The following is a 12,181-nucleotide window of genomic DNA, read 5'->3' on the forward strand; positions in this document are numbered from 1 at the left end:
ATGCATTATTCATTCTGGTCTCCAAGGCCAAGCATCTATTACGTTTCCTATTAGTCAAGCATTCGTCTTCGTTAACTAGTTAGTTAGTTACTGAACTAGTAGTTAATGCGCAAACCGAAAATCCAATCGCTTATTCCCAGTCTCCTGCGTGGTTGCGATGTAGTCAATTCTCCGTTCCTCCGTCATTCCCGTCCACTTCCGATCTCGGTGACGGTTACGCAGTATATAGTAGATCTTGGTCATGGCGTACACAGTGATGTTGGTGCACACCAGAGCGAGAAGCACTCGGTTGCCCTGCACATAGCGAGGAGCGTCCCCTGGAATGGTTGCCTAAATTAGCCAAGGAATTCGAACGCCATATCCCTGGTGAATGGCTTCGGACTCGTCACACTCACAATCTTGGTAGACATTCGACGCGATTATCCCGGATAGCTGCGTGCACATGTTATACATAGCCGCTGATAGTGCCCGGGACCGCACACTATTGGAGTTGCGAGAGTTCCATCCCGCCTGGAGTGCATGGGCTAGGAACACATAGCTGTTAGTTTTGGTCTGATGGCAACGGTCCTGGTGGAACTACTGAACTTACGACTAGGGAACGAAAGAATCAAGGTGAGGACCGTCCACGCAACCCATCTCTTGGTCTGACTGAAATCGACTACATTCATATAGATAAGCATTGGGAGGGTCCAGGCTTGGGCCACAGCTCCCATCCATGCAAGGGATCCGAGGATCTCAGCGGCGTAGGTGAGAATGATCCTAGTCACAATTCCTATGACCTGTTCATTGGTCAGCGAATCGCCAGGTAGCTCGGTAGTGGCAGAGGGTTTGGCCCACTTACACTGCATGGAATGGCGAGCAGGATGACATTGAACTCCCCGAACCCGAAATCAGTCATTAATAGCGTAAAGTATTGGGAAATCGTTGCTGTTCAAACAGTTTAGATTAGTGGGGTTCCACACTGTATGGCAAGGGCACAACCGCCAAAGAGAGCGGTATACTTACTGTATGGCACCAAGAATATAAGACCAATCATGTAGAGTGGCCACAGGTCGTAATCTTTGAAACTCTGCCACACAAGCTTGGCTGTTAAGGGTTCGTTGTTTCCCATAGAGCCCTTGCTTGGGTCCTCGCGAATAATTCGATTGACCAGAATTACTTCTTCCCTGTCAGACATATCCAATTAGTGTCACCCTTGCACAGGCGCGAGGTCCAAACACGGGGCACGTATTACCGCTCCGTAAACCAGCCTTTCTTGCCCCGTGCCCAACTGGCCGTCTGCGTCACAGACGGTGGTAGGAAAAGAAAAGATAGAATGGCGAGCAATAAAGTGAAGGAGCCTGCAGATCAGTCAATCTTTGAGAAGAATTTCTATAAAGGAGAATGCACTAACCTCGATTAAGAAAAGCCAACGCCAACCAGCCTGGCCAGCATAGCCACGTAGATGCAGTATTCCATACGCTAGAAGACCTGCTAGAACATCCGCGACTGCCTGTGCAGAATACCAGAACCCCAGGCGAATAGAAAGCTCGTGATGCTTATAAAAGTAAGAGAGATAAAGGATCATCTGCATCTGTAAGTAAGTATCTAAGAATATCCAAGCAACCAGAGTCACCTACAGTAGGCGTAAACCCTCCTGAGAATATACCAATCAAGGCACGACAAACCAGGAAAGAAGTCTTGTCGCGCAGCCAGAACTGACAGAGAGCCACCAATGACCACGAAGTCATTTGTATGGGAATCCACCTATCGACGCCAATATATTTGCCAATAAGCTGTGCAGGAATCTCGCTTAAGAGATAGAATAGTTTGAATATCGTATTTCCGAGGTTATAGTCTGAATCATTTAAATCAATCGGTCAGTTTAGGCTGATCGTATCTGTGAGCTAGAGAATGCTAACCGTTTCTAGATAATCCGAGATCAGAAAGGAAGTTATCGGCGTTGGCTTGCTCTGTGTGAATGCGTTTCTTTAGATGATGCTAGTCTTATTTGGAACGGGTAAGGCACATACGGATATTCGAGCGATCAAGCTCCAATGCTGTCATCATCATGCATGCCAGTACCATGATTCGCATGTCGAGCCTTCTGACAGCTTTCTACATGAGGGTCAGACTACACTTGTACTCTCTTCCTGATGAAACTGGAATCCAACTTACATTCTCTTCACCCCAGGTCCATCTTGCTGATGGGTCAAAGCGGTGCACGTTCTCCCATTCTGCTCGGGGTCGATATTCAGAGATAAGTTCAGGATCGTCGAACACTGACGGCTGGGTTGCGATGGCATTTGGGTCATAGCTTTTCGACCGCTGGAACCAAAAGCGGCGGTCGTCAGAGGTATCGCCAAGCGTTGAATGATCAGAGGCAACAGTAGGCTTAATAGTCAAGGTGATGGGGTCCTTCTCAACGTCCGATGTTGTTGAGGCGCCAGATTCCGCTGAGGCGATGGCATCCTTTTGCAGTGAGCGGGCAATAACAACCGGCATTTTAGTCCTATCAGCAAAAGGCTTGATATCCCGGCGGCACCGATGTTGTCTTGTCCAATTTCGTACACGGCCATGGTGTTTCTTTTATAGCCTTTCGTCCTTCAGTATAAGTGATAGTAACTTTAATCTAGCTCAAGGGGCATCACTTGTGGGCAAATGCCACCAACGCTTTCCGCCACCAGTCCCACAAGGTATCATGAGACTTCAAAATTCGATGATTAAACGTTGGAAAGCGATGCAGCTTCAACTACCCGGCCCTCCCGCAATTGTGGAAGCCTGGAATCTCTTGGGTAGGGTCCAGACGCTACTGGATACTACTGAGCATGTCTTTAGGGCTCAGGCATCACTAGCCTATGCTAAGGTGCCACTGCGGCATTTTTGAAAAAGCACGTTTTGTGGGTGGAGAGAAATGGAAGTCCCGAAAAGCACATTGTAGCATCCAGGCTAGCCTGGGTTTACGATATTGTTTCATATCCTCCATTCAATTGGCCAGGCTCTTCACAATCATCAGAGTGACAGCGACCTCGGCAAAAGTGTCACAGCGTGCGATGCCTTGCAGTTCTTCCTGTTGTTAGCATGTTGCATATGATCGTTGCCAACAGTTACTTGTCTGGAAGAGCTGCAGATGGGGGTTCGACATTTGTAGATTGTCACATTCCCCACGTTACTTCAACCACCTTCCTTGCATCAGTTCGAACCGAGAGGTTGTTCACTACCACCCGCAAGGGGGAGACAGGAATGTGCTTTCCAGGCCATGCAGTATGCGAGGACAATCAGGCAGGCAAATTCGGACCAAGCCATTGGCAAAACCTGAGTCTCTGCGAAATTTGTTGGAATTCAAGAGAAAAGTGAGGTAGTAGCCGAGCATTTTGCGCAAGGACCATGCACGCAGTTCAGGTGGAAGCGATAACTACTTCTTGGTGGCAGGAAAAGAAGTCACATTTCACAGATCTGGAACTTATTGGAATGTAAGGGACTGGACCAATGACATATTATTGCCGTTGGTATTTCTTTCTTCATTCGTTTGGTTGAGTATACAACCTCTACTGTCCGCAATATGGCCGCCACTCTTGCATGCGGAGATATGTAATCACCTCGTGATCTCCAGGACCGCCGCCATGTTTCCCGGTCGTAGAAGCCTAGTATGTAAGTATCATTTTACATGTTGCAGGGGCCTGGTTCAGCTGTCTACTACAACCTAGAACCATACTGTAGAGCTAGTACCTGGCATGGAGGTTGGCTTGGCGGCTGGAAAGTCTTTGCGACGGTATTTATTGGATCGATTTCAGCTCCATTGCGTTCTAGAACTAGTGGTCTATACTGCGCGCCAAAAATAAACGGCTAAGGCACGCCACTAAAACACCGATCCAGCACGTGAGAAAGAGCTATGAACAGGGGGCTCTACGCCGTTGACTTCGGGCCAAACAGGGCCTGCTGGGTGTTATATGTGTATTTCAGATCGAGGTGCCAATAGTCCGGAGCAGTGGGCTTAGCGATTAACCACGCCTTATCCAACGCTTCAACAACTTCCTCAGGTAGAGGACCTTTCTGGATGTCTTTGAGGTTACTTTCCAGCTGCGCGAAGCTGCTCACGCCAACGATAATTCCGTCGCGGCCATTGTCTTTCATATTAAGAGCCGAGTGATGGTGAATCCAGCGAATCGCAGTCTCGGGGAGTGTCAGGCCATGCTTCTCGACCACAGGCTCGATGACTCGCAGCGCATCGAATGTTGCATCCCTGAAATAGCGTTTGCGGTACGGTACGCCAGTGGTGGATTTGTCGCTGTATCTTCCCTCGCCAGGGATGTCTTTTGTCTTATACTTACCCGATAAGATACCACCAGCAAGGGGGTTATAGACTACGATATCGATACCATAACGCTTGCAGGCGGGGATTAGCTCGGTCTCAATCGAACGGGCTAGGGTAACACTGGTCAGTACCATTCAAAGCGAGGGAAAATCGGTATGAGATCAACTCACTTATGGCGTTATACATAGCTTGATATATCGTCGGTCGCACCCAGCCCCTCTCGGCACAGAGAGTAACAATTTCTGCGACCTCAAATGCCGTGTAATTACTCAGACCTAGTTGAATAAATTTTCCCTCTTTGTGTAGCTTGTTGACTTCCTCAAGAGTCTCAGCAAAAGGAACCGATCTATCAGGAGCATGAAGATAGAATATATCGACCTGGTTCGTTCCCAGCTCCTTCAAAGAAAGCTCGAGGTTCTCTCGGAGCACATGGGGTTTGTGTTCGCCCGGGTTGTGAGGATACCATTTCGTTGCCAGAGTTAATCCACGCTCTTTCCATTTAGCCTGAGCTGTAAAGGCCTCCTGCGCTCCACCGACGTAAATCCTAGCAGTGTCGATTTCATCGAATCCCTGCTGTTGAAAATAGTCCAGACACTTGTTGAATTCTTCGAGCGACGTGATCCGAGCGCCCTTGGACTCATCAGGGCCGAATGTCATAAGGCCTAGAAGGGCCCTTGGCAGGGGGTTCTGCGCGATCAAAGGCATACTCGGGAGATAACAACGTTCTGCGGGGGTCGCCAGATCTTAGTCCCGTCGAACAGGGTTACCGTCCTCGACATGCTGGTAACATGACATACCTTAAAACAAACTTCTCTGGTTCTACCGAGCGAAATCCAACAGTGGTAGGGAAAGTAACTCGTGCGGTAAATGTTGCTTGCGGGGTACAAGTGGTGGAAATGTCGGCGATACTCGTGGTGGAGATAAGATTTGCATCACGTCATTGGGTAGCTCCTACTAGTCCTACGGCGTACTAGTAGTATTTATCACCATCTTTCATTGATTACTAGGCTCTGATTGGTTGAAATCACCCACTGTGTGGAAATATGGTGATGTTGGCTGACACTTTAAGACGGTGTCAAACATTCCATGAGGGTATTCATATCATGAGTCCATAGCCATACAGCTTCTTCTGTTAGTTATCTCTCGCTGCACAAGGTCGACACGCAATCCCACCCGTGACCTTTTAGCTAGTATCTCATTAGCCAATGCATGGCGAACTAAACAGGTATCCCTCGGAAGAAGCGATCCAGAAGGGACATTTGCATTTCTAACCTACAGACATTAGGGTCAACAAGGAAATCATCCAGGAGGATATTAGGGAAAATGGAAAAGTGGTGAGCTGAAGCCGTATGGGATTGTTCTTCGGTCGGATCATAATATCGGTTCCTAGGTAGAGAGGGGTTTGAGTACATTACAATGTGGTATGAAATGCTGAAGCATACGAACTAATATTAGTTCGTTGGTTATATATTACTTACGATGCTAACACCTTCGAATCTCTAGTAGGTTCCTGAAGGATATCCTTCATTCGAGTACAAAGATATGAATAAGTATATCCAGAAGAGTATCTATCTAAAAGAACGACTCGAGATCATATCTATCCTGTCCATCCTGGGCACTGGTATCAGCTCCTTTGTCCAACAGCATCTGAACAAATCTTGTCAGATCATATGCCACCTTGCTCTTTGCAACCTATTTAGGCGGCACCATGCCGAAATTCATATCCCCCTGCGCCTGATACTGGTTGCCGCCTACATTGTTCTGCGTGCCTTCAGCGAACTGGTTGTATTGCTGATTGTTATCCCCATACTGACTGGCGAGTCCGGCCTGTCCAGCAAGCGATGAATTGTCAGGGGCCCCCTCACGGCATCGTTTGGTCGCATTTGTGTCTCTGATCCACCGACGCAGCTCTCCACAGAGAGCGACAAAACCAGGGTCGTCGACACCAGTAAACTTGGTCATATCCATATGATTACTGTGGATTCCAATAGGGACATACCCCGGCAGGACGGCCGAATCTTGTGGCACGATCTATTTCCCAGATGTCAGCATTTGAAGAAAGGCTCGAATTCCCATGACTAACTAAACCAACTCCCAGCACGGGTAGCTCCTCATAGAAGCAAGTAACCTTAATCGGCGGTGATTCTACACTTCGCACCATCGTGTGAAAGCCGTCTTGAATCCGCGCAAGGACCTCGGAATCGCGTTTCAGGACATTGACGATGTCGGGATTCGTCTGCTTGACGAGACCAATTGATCGGGATACAAAGTCAGCCCATCTAGCAAGGCCCGCTCCGTGGTGCGGCGTCCCGAGAAAGATAATACCACGAGTGGACTGAATAACACTGCGGAGATGCGGCTCTGGTCGTTGTTTCGACGTGAACAAGGCCTGGGGCGGGCATTAGCACAGTCCCCCCAAATCAGACGATACATACATCCTCGCAAACCAGTCCGCCCAAGCTATGGCAGACAAAGATAATCGGTCGTTCGTTCTGCGTGTGTCAATGCATTGTAGCATCAGTAGAGGTGGCTGCCTTACCGTGCCGTCGTTGTCTCGGTACGTTGAAAGAGCTGCCAGCAGATTCCATGCGTGGTTGGCAATAAGAGATTGCGATACTACACCTCGCCAGTCTGCCACATATGCGTCATATCCAAATGTGAGGATACGGGCTGTCGGAAGTTTGGCCGGGAGGAGAGTTTTGGGCCAAGGTTCGTCCTCGCCTGGGGCAGTCCATGTCGCATCGCGATCGCCGGTCAGGCCGTGGACAAATACAATACTGAGAGAAACATCAGCCGTGTTTTCTAACCTCGAAGGGCACATACTCAATCGTCCCGTCATTTGGGCCGCAGAGCAATTTGAGTCCGGCCGGGAAGGTCTTTCTCGGGTGGCATTTAGGTGTACTATCCTGACCTTTGGGCCGGAGCCGCAGTCGGTGTAGGAATCGTTTCGTCTTGGTTACGCCTAAAGTCATAGTGTCTCGTTTTGGCCGTCCGGATCACAATCTCAGGTATAATTTACCAAATTAAAGCAAGGATAGCAGGGCATATTAAATAACAGGAAACCTTGTCAATACTGGCGGACGACAACGTAGCTGGACACGTTGATTGATTTCCCTGAAGAGGAGAAGCCTTTCCATCCGCCATTTAGAAAGCAGAACAGTTGATGTACGCTCTCAAACTAAGCGCCAGCCTCATATATTTTGGGGAACACTCAATGTCTCAAAGATGATCCTTCGCAGCTCGTCAACATCGGCGGGCGCTTAGCACTCGCATCTCGCCCCATACCTTTGCCGAGAGGAGGTGCCTCGGTATACAATGATGGCACTGGCGGGAATTCCAAAATTTTGTCCTGGACTCCTGGATCATAGCTGGGGAGTTCTGGATGAGCCAATAATAACAAACAGGGGGGATTTGCGATATATTAGCAGCTCCCTTTAATTAAGTTTCAAGGCCGTGCGAAGCAAACGGGCGCTTAATTGATGTACTGGTTACCAGTAGTACAAAAGCTTAGGGCAAACCAAGCAGCAATCTGCCAATAGCCTCGTCGCCAGAGTGGGAACGGAGCGAGCAATCACAACGGCAGCCTACTATTGGCAGTACATCCCTCGGCGGCTCCTTGGACGTGGAGTAAGACTCAATGTAGAAGTACTCCAAAGAGTGGAAAGCGCTACGGAGACTTCTCTAAACATTCCGATTGCACTAAATACTCCACTCCTTAGCGCCAGTTGGGGATGCCTGTGCCGAGCTGACGGGCCATAAATGAGCGACGCGCCAAGCACGGAGGCTATAAAAGTCCCCCTCACAACAACCACAAGATCGTTGGGCAGAAAAGCTGCAAACCCGAGGGAAGGACAGTGGTGTGCATTATCCTGTCCTAAATCACATAAACACTTGCTAGTTCCGTGTCCCGCACTCTACTTTTTTCTCTTCTGGCACGCCCTCCCAACGGCGAGAAAGGACGACGCTTTTCACCAAGATTAGGATTGAGCATAACTGCAGCAAGCCCAGTCTAATGTTGTCCAGTCGACCCGCAGCCCAGTCTCTGTCCATCATGTCAGATTCCGATATCTCTCGCCAGATTACTGGCCTCATCGAGGTCACAGAAGGCATAGCCGAGGCGTATAACCCTATCAAAGACCTCCGTGGACTACCCAAAGCCTTTCGGGAAGTGAACAATCTACTTCCTTTCGTCAGACAAATCCTTCGAGATGCAAAGGGGCCGACGAAGAAACCCATGTCCGCCAACGAAGTTAAGGCGCTGAAGACTGCCATGTGTCGCTGTGCTGAGAAGGCTGACAAGCTGCTGGAGATCTTCAAGAAGATGGCGAAGACAGATGGCCAATACAGCTCTTCTGTGTACCGGGCCATTGTTCTTAAGCAAGGCAAGCATCGCGTCGAAACGCTGATGGATGGTATTTTGCAGGACCTTGGAGCCCTTGTGGGGAACCACATATTTCCGGTGGAAATCCAGAGGCAGGTCCAGCCGTTGGAGGATGCTCGAGCGGAGCTGGCGAAAGTGCCTCCATCACTGGTTGACTCCGATCTGGCCGAGCAGCTCGGTACTGCCAACCAGTATGGAGATAATGGTCGCCAGTATAACGTGTTCGGTGAAGGCGCCCAGAGAATCGCGGACGGTCACTATTTCGAGGCGCAAGGGAATCAGACTTTCGGTATGATACCGCCTCTGGCCTCTATTAGCAGCTCTGGAATTACCTCAGCTTAATGGAATGCGTTGGTGTCCCCGCATCGCTTTCTCGAAACCTTGACGTTGGTTTTATCCAAACTATGCGTTTTTGAACAAGCTTGTCCGTTCGTTAGTACATTACTGGGAATAGTCCCTAGTGACCCCCACTGTGCCAACGCCGTGCGACTGGTTCATCGCGTTGCTTCCGCTCATCCTCGCAGTGGATGGGGGAGGTGTCCGAGGCGTGATAGAGCCCTGCCAAAATGTTGGGCTTTGACATGTTTTTGTTTATTTAGGTTGTCTGCCAGCTATCAGAGATCTCGCTCGCCCGCCATTCCCTGGGTGGTCGGCGGAGGCGCACAGGATCCTAATAACCCAGAAATCTCCCGCCGCTGTTATTCCATAGTCTGGTAGTTGAATGGATGAATGGATGGCTTCATTTACTTGGCCCGCAGCTACAGAATATTTCTTAAACAGCCTGTACATCAAACAAACTCGGTGTACGTGAAGATGTCATGTCGTCGGTTGATCGTATAATATGCTTTACTGATGCTACCCGATTACGATATAATATAATGGGGTCGTGCCTTGATTATCCTTGTACATATTCTGTCGTAACTACTAGTCCGATGAAAACATAATTAATATCCGAAAAAAAGAAAAGGACATCACCCAGTACTTAAACCCAAGATAAAGGGTTTCAACGATTTGAGTGATGGCGCCCAAGATGTCCCAGACTGTTGAGTGTTCATCAAAGAACTTTTAAGGCCCCCTGCCAAGCTTAAAATACGGAGCGGACAGTGCCCTAATAGTGACGATCCCACCCAACTCGGAGCATCGTTTTGTTCCTATCTTAAGGCTAGTGAATACCCACGTAGGCTCCCTACCTATTGAAATAGCTAACTGGCCAGTTAATGCGGTCACGGCTGACATAACAGGGAGGTTCTGGTGGGGACCGAGGCAAAATAGTATTTCTTTCACAAAACAACGGCCCTCATCTCACTCACGATAACTACTATCCTTTGCACTCCAAGCTTAGCACATCTATACATCGCTCTTCGAGATGAAGCTTGCCTCGGGGTTAACCCTCACCACGTCTGGCTTCCAGTTGCTTATGTTTGGTCGTCGGAAAGAGGGTCTCACCCCGGACCAATACCGCGACCACTACGAGAATGTCCACATCCCCCTCATGAAGAACCTAACCGGGGACACCTTCCCTCTGACCCATGAGCGCCACTACGTGAAACGAGATGGGCCGCCTGACTTTCCTGCAGCTGTCTTAATGGGTAACCAGGCGGGCTTCGACTACGACGCGGTGGCGGTACTCACGTATCGGGATAAGGCGCATTTTGACGCCAACTGGGCATTCTTTGAGGACGAGGAGACTTCGAAGCTGATCAAAGAGGACGAGGAGAAGTTCTCGGCGTGGGTGACGGGTGTTTTCATCGGACAGACTATTACTACGGATTCGAGAGCTTAAGAGGATACACCCAACTGAGAACGACCATGCACCACTGCCCCAAAGATCAAGAAAGAGCTCTCAATCTATCAATCCTTATTTTGCCCGGACCCGCACTACTAGTGCTAAAAGAAAAAGTCTTCTATTTCTGAGTGGATCTTATCGGCTGTCGGAAATGGTGCTAATAAAGACCAATATCAATGGCTCTTTTCCTGGCAATTCTTTCGTTAATTTTCATCTCTGTTTGGCTGGTCTTCAATTTGTTTCATCTCTGCTTCCCAATAAAGGGCTTAAGTATTATTTTGAGAACCCAGATTGATCTTGTTATCCGATTTTCCGGTAATGTTGCTGGAAACCCCTTTTCTAAATTGCTACCTGCTTCTTATCCATCACCAGGAATAACAACAAGTCAACAAGATACACGTCAGCCTGTAGTATGTTGTGTTTTACTATCTGAAGGAAACCCAATAACCGAAGCAATGGTGGCGCGAAAGCTGTAGCGTTCTAGACATAAATGCTGTGAATTCCTGGGTCTTTATATACAGATACAAAGCTATCAGAAATGCATCCAAACCTTTGCTGATTGGCTTAGATCGGATAATATTGAACTTCGAAGGCGTCGGCATTCTTTTAAAAACGGACGTTGATAGATATTATACACGCCGTAAGTACAACACGGGCTAGAGAAAAGACAAATACAAGAGATATTCTGGATGGTGTAGCATTTTGGAATGAGACAGCATCGTCTTCTTTCATCCGCGTGATATGTTGACCATCGACAAAATCAGGCTTACAGTAGTATATGGACTGGAAGCTCCACTCTCAGCCGCTACAACTGCATCAGGGGTTCATCTGGATTCTCTATCTCTGGATCTTCAAGTAATCCACTATATGATATTCACTACGCAAAGCCTAGCAACTCCCGATAGTCAAATAGGTATCTCATATTGCTGCGGTTACCTTTACAAGGCACCTCAAAGCGAGGGCTATGCTTTTCTGTCAGCGACTGTACATTTTACTGGGCCACACACTCCCTTGTAGTATGAATGCTCTGCCCAGGATGGCATATCCTACAATGCTAGCGATAATTGAAAGTCCCACCGATAGTAATACATACTCTAAATGAGAGTATCCGCGCGAGTAACACAAGCTGCTCGAACTAGAAACACTACCTCGCTCGGTGAGATCGCATGATTCGCATCGCAAAGTGAGTCTCGCGGCACAAGGTTATGGCAAATTAAGATGCATATATAGAATGGTAAGACATAATATTGTCCTAGGTCGTTAATCCTCCGGGAATCCTCCCTCATACACAGTAGATATGCTAGGCACAAATACATACTACAGGCATAAAGACTGATGGCGTTGATCAGATAAGATAAGGGTTTTTTTTTAAGATCTATGGAGACTTGGCGTCCCACTTAAACCGCTTTAGTCTTTGTGGGACGAAGACCTGATGATCGACATGGGGATTTCCAACCCTAGTCTCGTTTATTGCGACGATTGATCCAGGTTTGCCAATCCCACTATCGTTCTGCCTACACAATCGGAGCTTTAGTTCCACACGACCCCTTTGCAGCGACTCCGGGATTATTTTGTCCGTCGAATGAACGGATTGTCAAGAGACATGGTGGATATGCCATACCTAATATCGCGCGTCTTCACATAGTGAGAACATAGAGACCATACCCAAAGTGTGTATATACAATATGTCCCGTAGACAAGCGTGATGACTCACAAGCTT

General features: G+C 48.3%; 5 protein-coding genes across 5 annotated transcripts; 2 read left to right on the forward strand and 3 right to left on the reverse strand.

Moving 5' to 3' along the window:
- Positions 1–102: 102 nt before the first annotated feature.
- Positions 103–2,484, reverse strand: ABOM_002428 (putative MFS transporter; the record flags this gene model as incomplete). Its single annotated transcript, XM_022529558.1, has 11 exons — positions 103–317; positions 396–524; positions 590–779; positions 842–927; positions 1,006–1,166; positions 1,235–1,340; positions 1,420–1,567; positions 1,620–1,837; positions 1,902–1,952; positions 2,013–2,097; positions 2,158–2,484. The coding sequence occupies 11 exons, from the start codon at positions 2,482–2,484 to the stop codon at positions 103–105; spliced, it is 1,716 nt and encodes a 571-aa protein (XP_022392226.1).
- Positions 2,485–3,885: 1,401 nt separating this feature from the next.
- On the reverse strand, positions 3,886–4,999 carry ABOM_002429 (aldo/keto reductase family protein; the record flags this gene model as incomplete). The annotated part of the gene is made up of 2 exons (XM_022529559.1): positions 3,886–4,403; positions 4,465–4,999. The coding sequence occupies 2 exons, from the start codon at positions 4,997–4,999 to the stop codon at positions 3,886–3,888; spliced, it is 1,053 nt and encodes a 350-aa protein (XP_022392225.1).
- A 987-nt stretch (positions 5,000–5,986) lies between these two features.
- ABOM_002430 (esterase/lipase family protein) lies at positions 5,987–7,266 on the reverse strand (the record flags this gene model as incomplete). The annotated part of the gene is made up of 5 exons (XM_022529560.1): positions 5,987–6,325; positions 6,378–6,683; positions 6,730–6,786; positions 6,834–7,071; positions 7,118–7,266. 5 exons carry the CDS (start codon positions 7,264–7,266, stop codon positions 5,987–5,989), a joined length of 1,089 nt encoding a protein of 362 aa, XP_022392215.1.
- Positions 7,267–8,345: 1,079 nt separating this feature from the next.
- On the forward strand, positions 8,346–9,017 carry ABOM_002431 (uncharacterized protein; the record flags this gene model as incomplete). The annotated part of the gene is made up of 1 exon (XM_022529561.1): positions 8,346–9,017. One exon carries the CDS (start codon positions 8,346–8,348, stop codon positions 9,015–9,017), a length of 672 nt encoding a protein of 223 aa, XP_022392216.1.
- Positions 9,018–10,041: 1,024 nt separating this feature from the next.
- Positions 10,042–10,458, forward strand: ABOM_002432 (EthD domain-containing protein; the record flags this gene model as incomplete). Its single annotated transcript, XM_022529562.1, has 1 exon — positions 10,042–10,458. The coding sequence occupies one exon, from the start codon at positions 10,042–10,044 to the stop codon at positions 10,456–10,458; it is 417 nt and encodes a 138-aa protein (XP_022392217.1).
- Positions 10,459–12,181: the final 1,723 nt, after the last annotated feature.

Source organism: Aspergillus bombycis (assembly GCF_001792695.1).
Source record: "Aspergillus bombycis strain NRRL26010 chromosome Unknown contig00015, whole genome shotgun sequence".
NCBI classification, from domain to species: Eukaryota; Fungi; Ascomycota; class Eurotiomycetes; order Eurotiales; family Aspergillaceae; genus Aspergillus; species Aspergillus bombycis.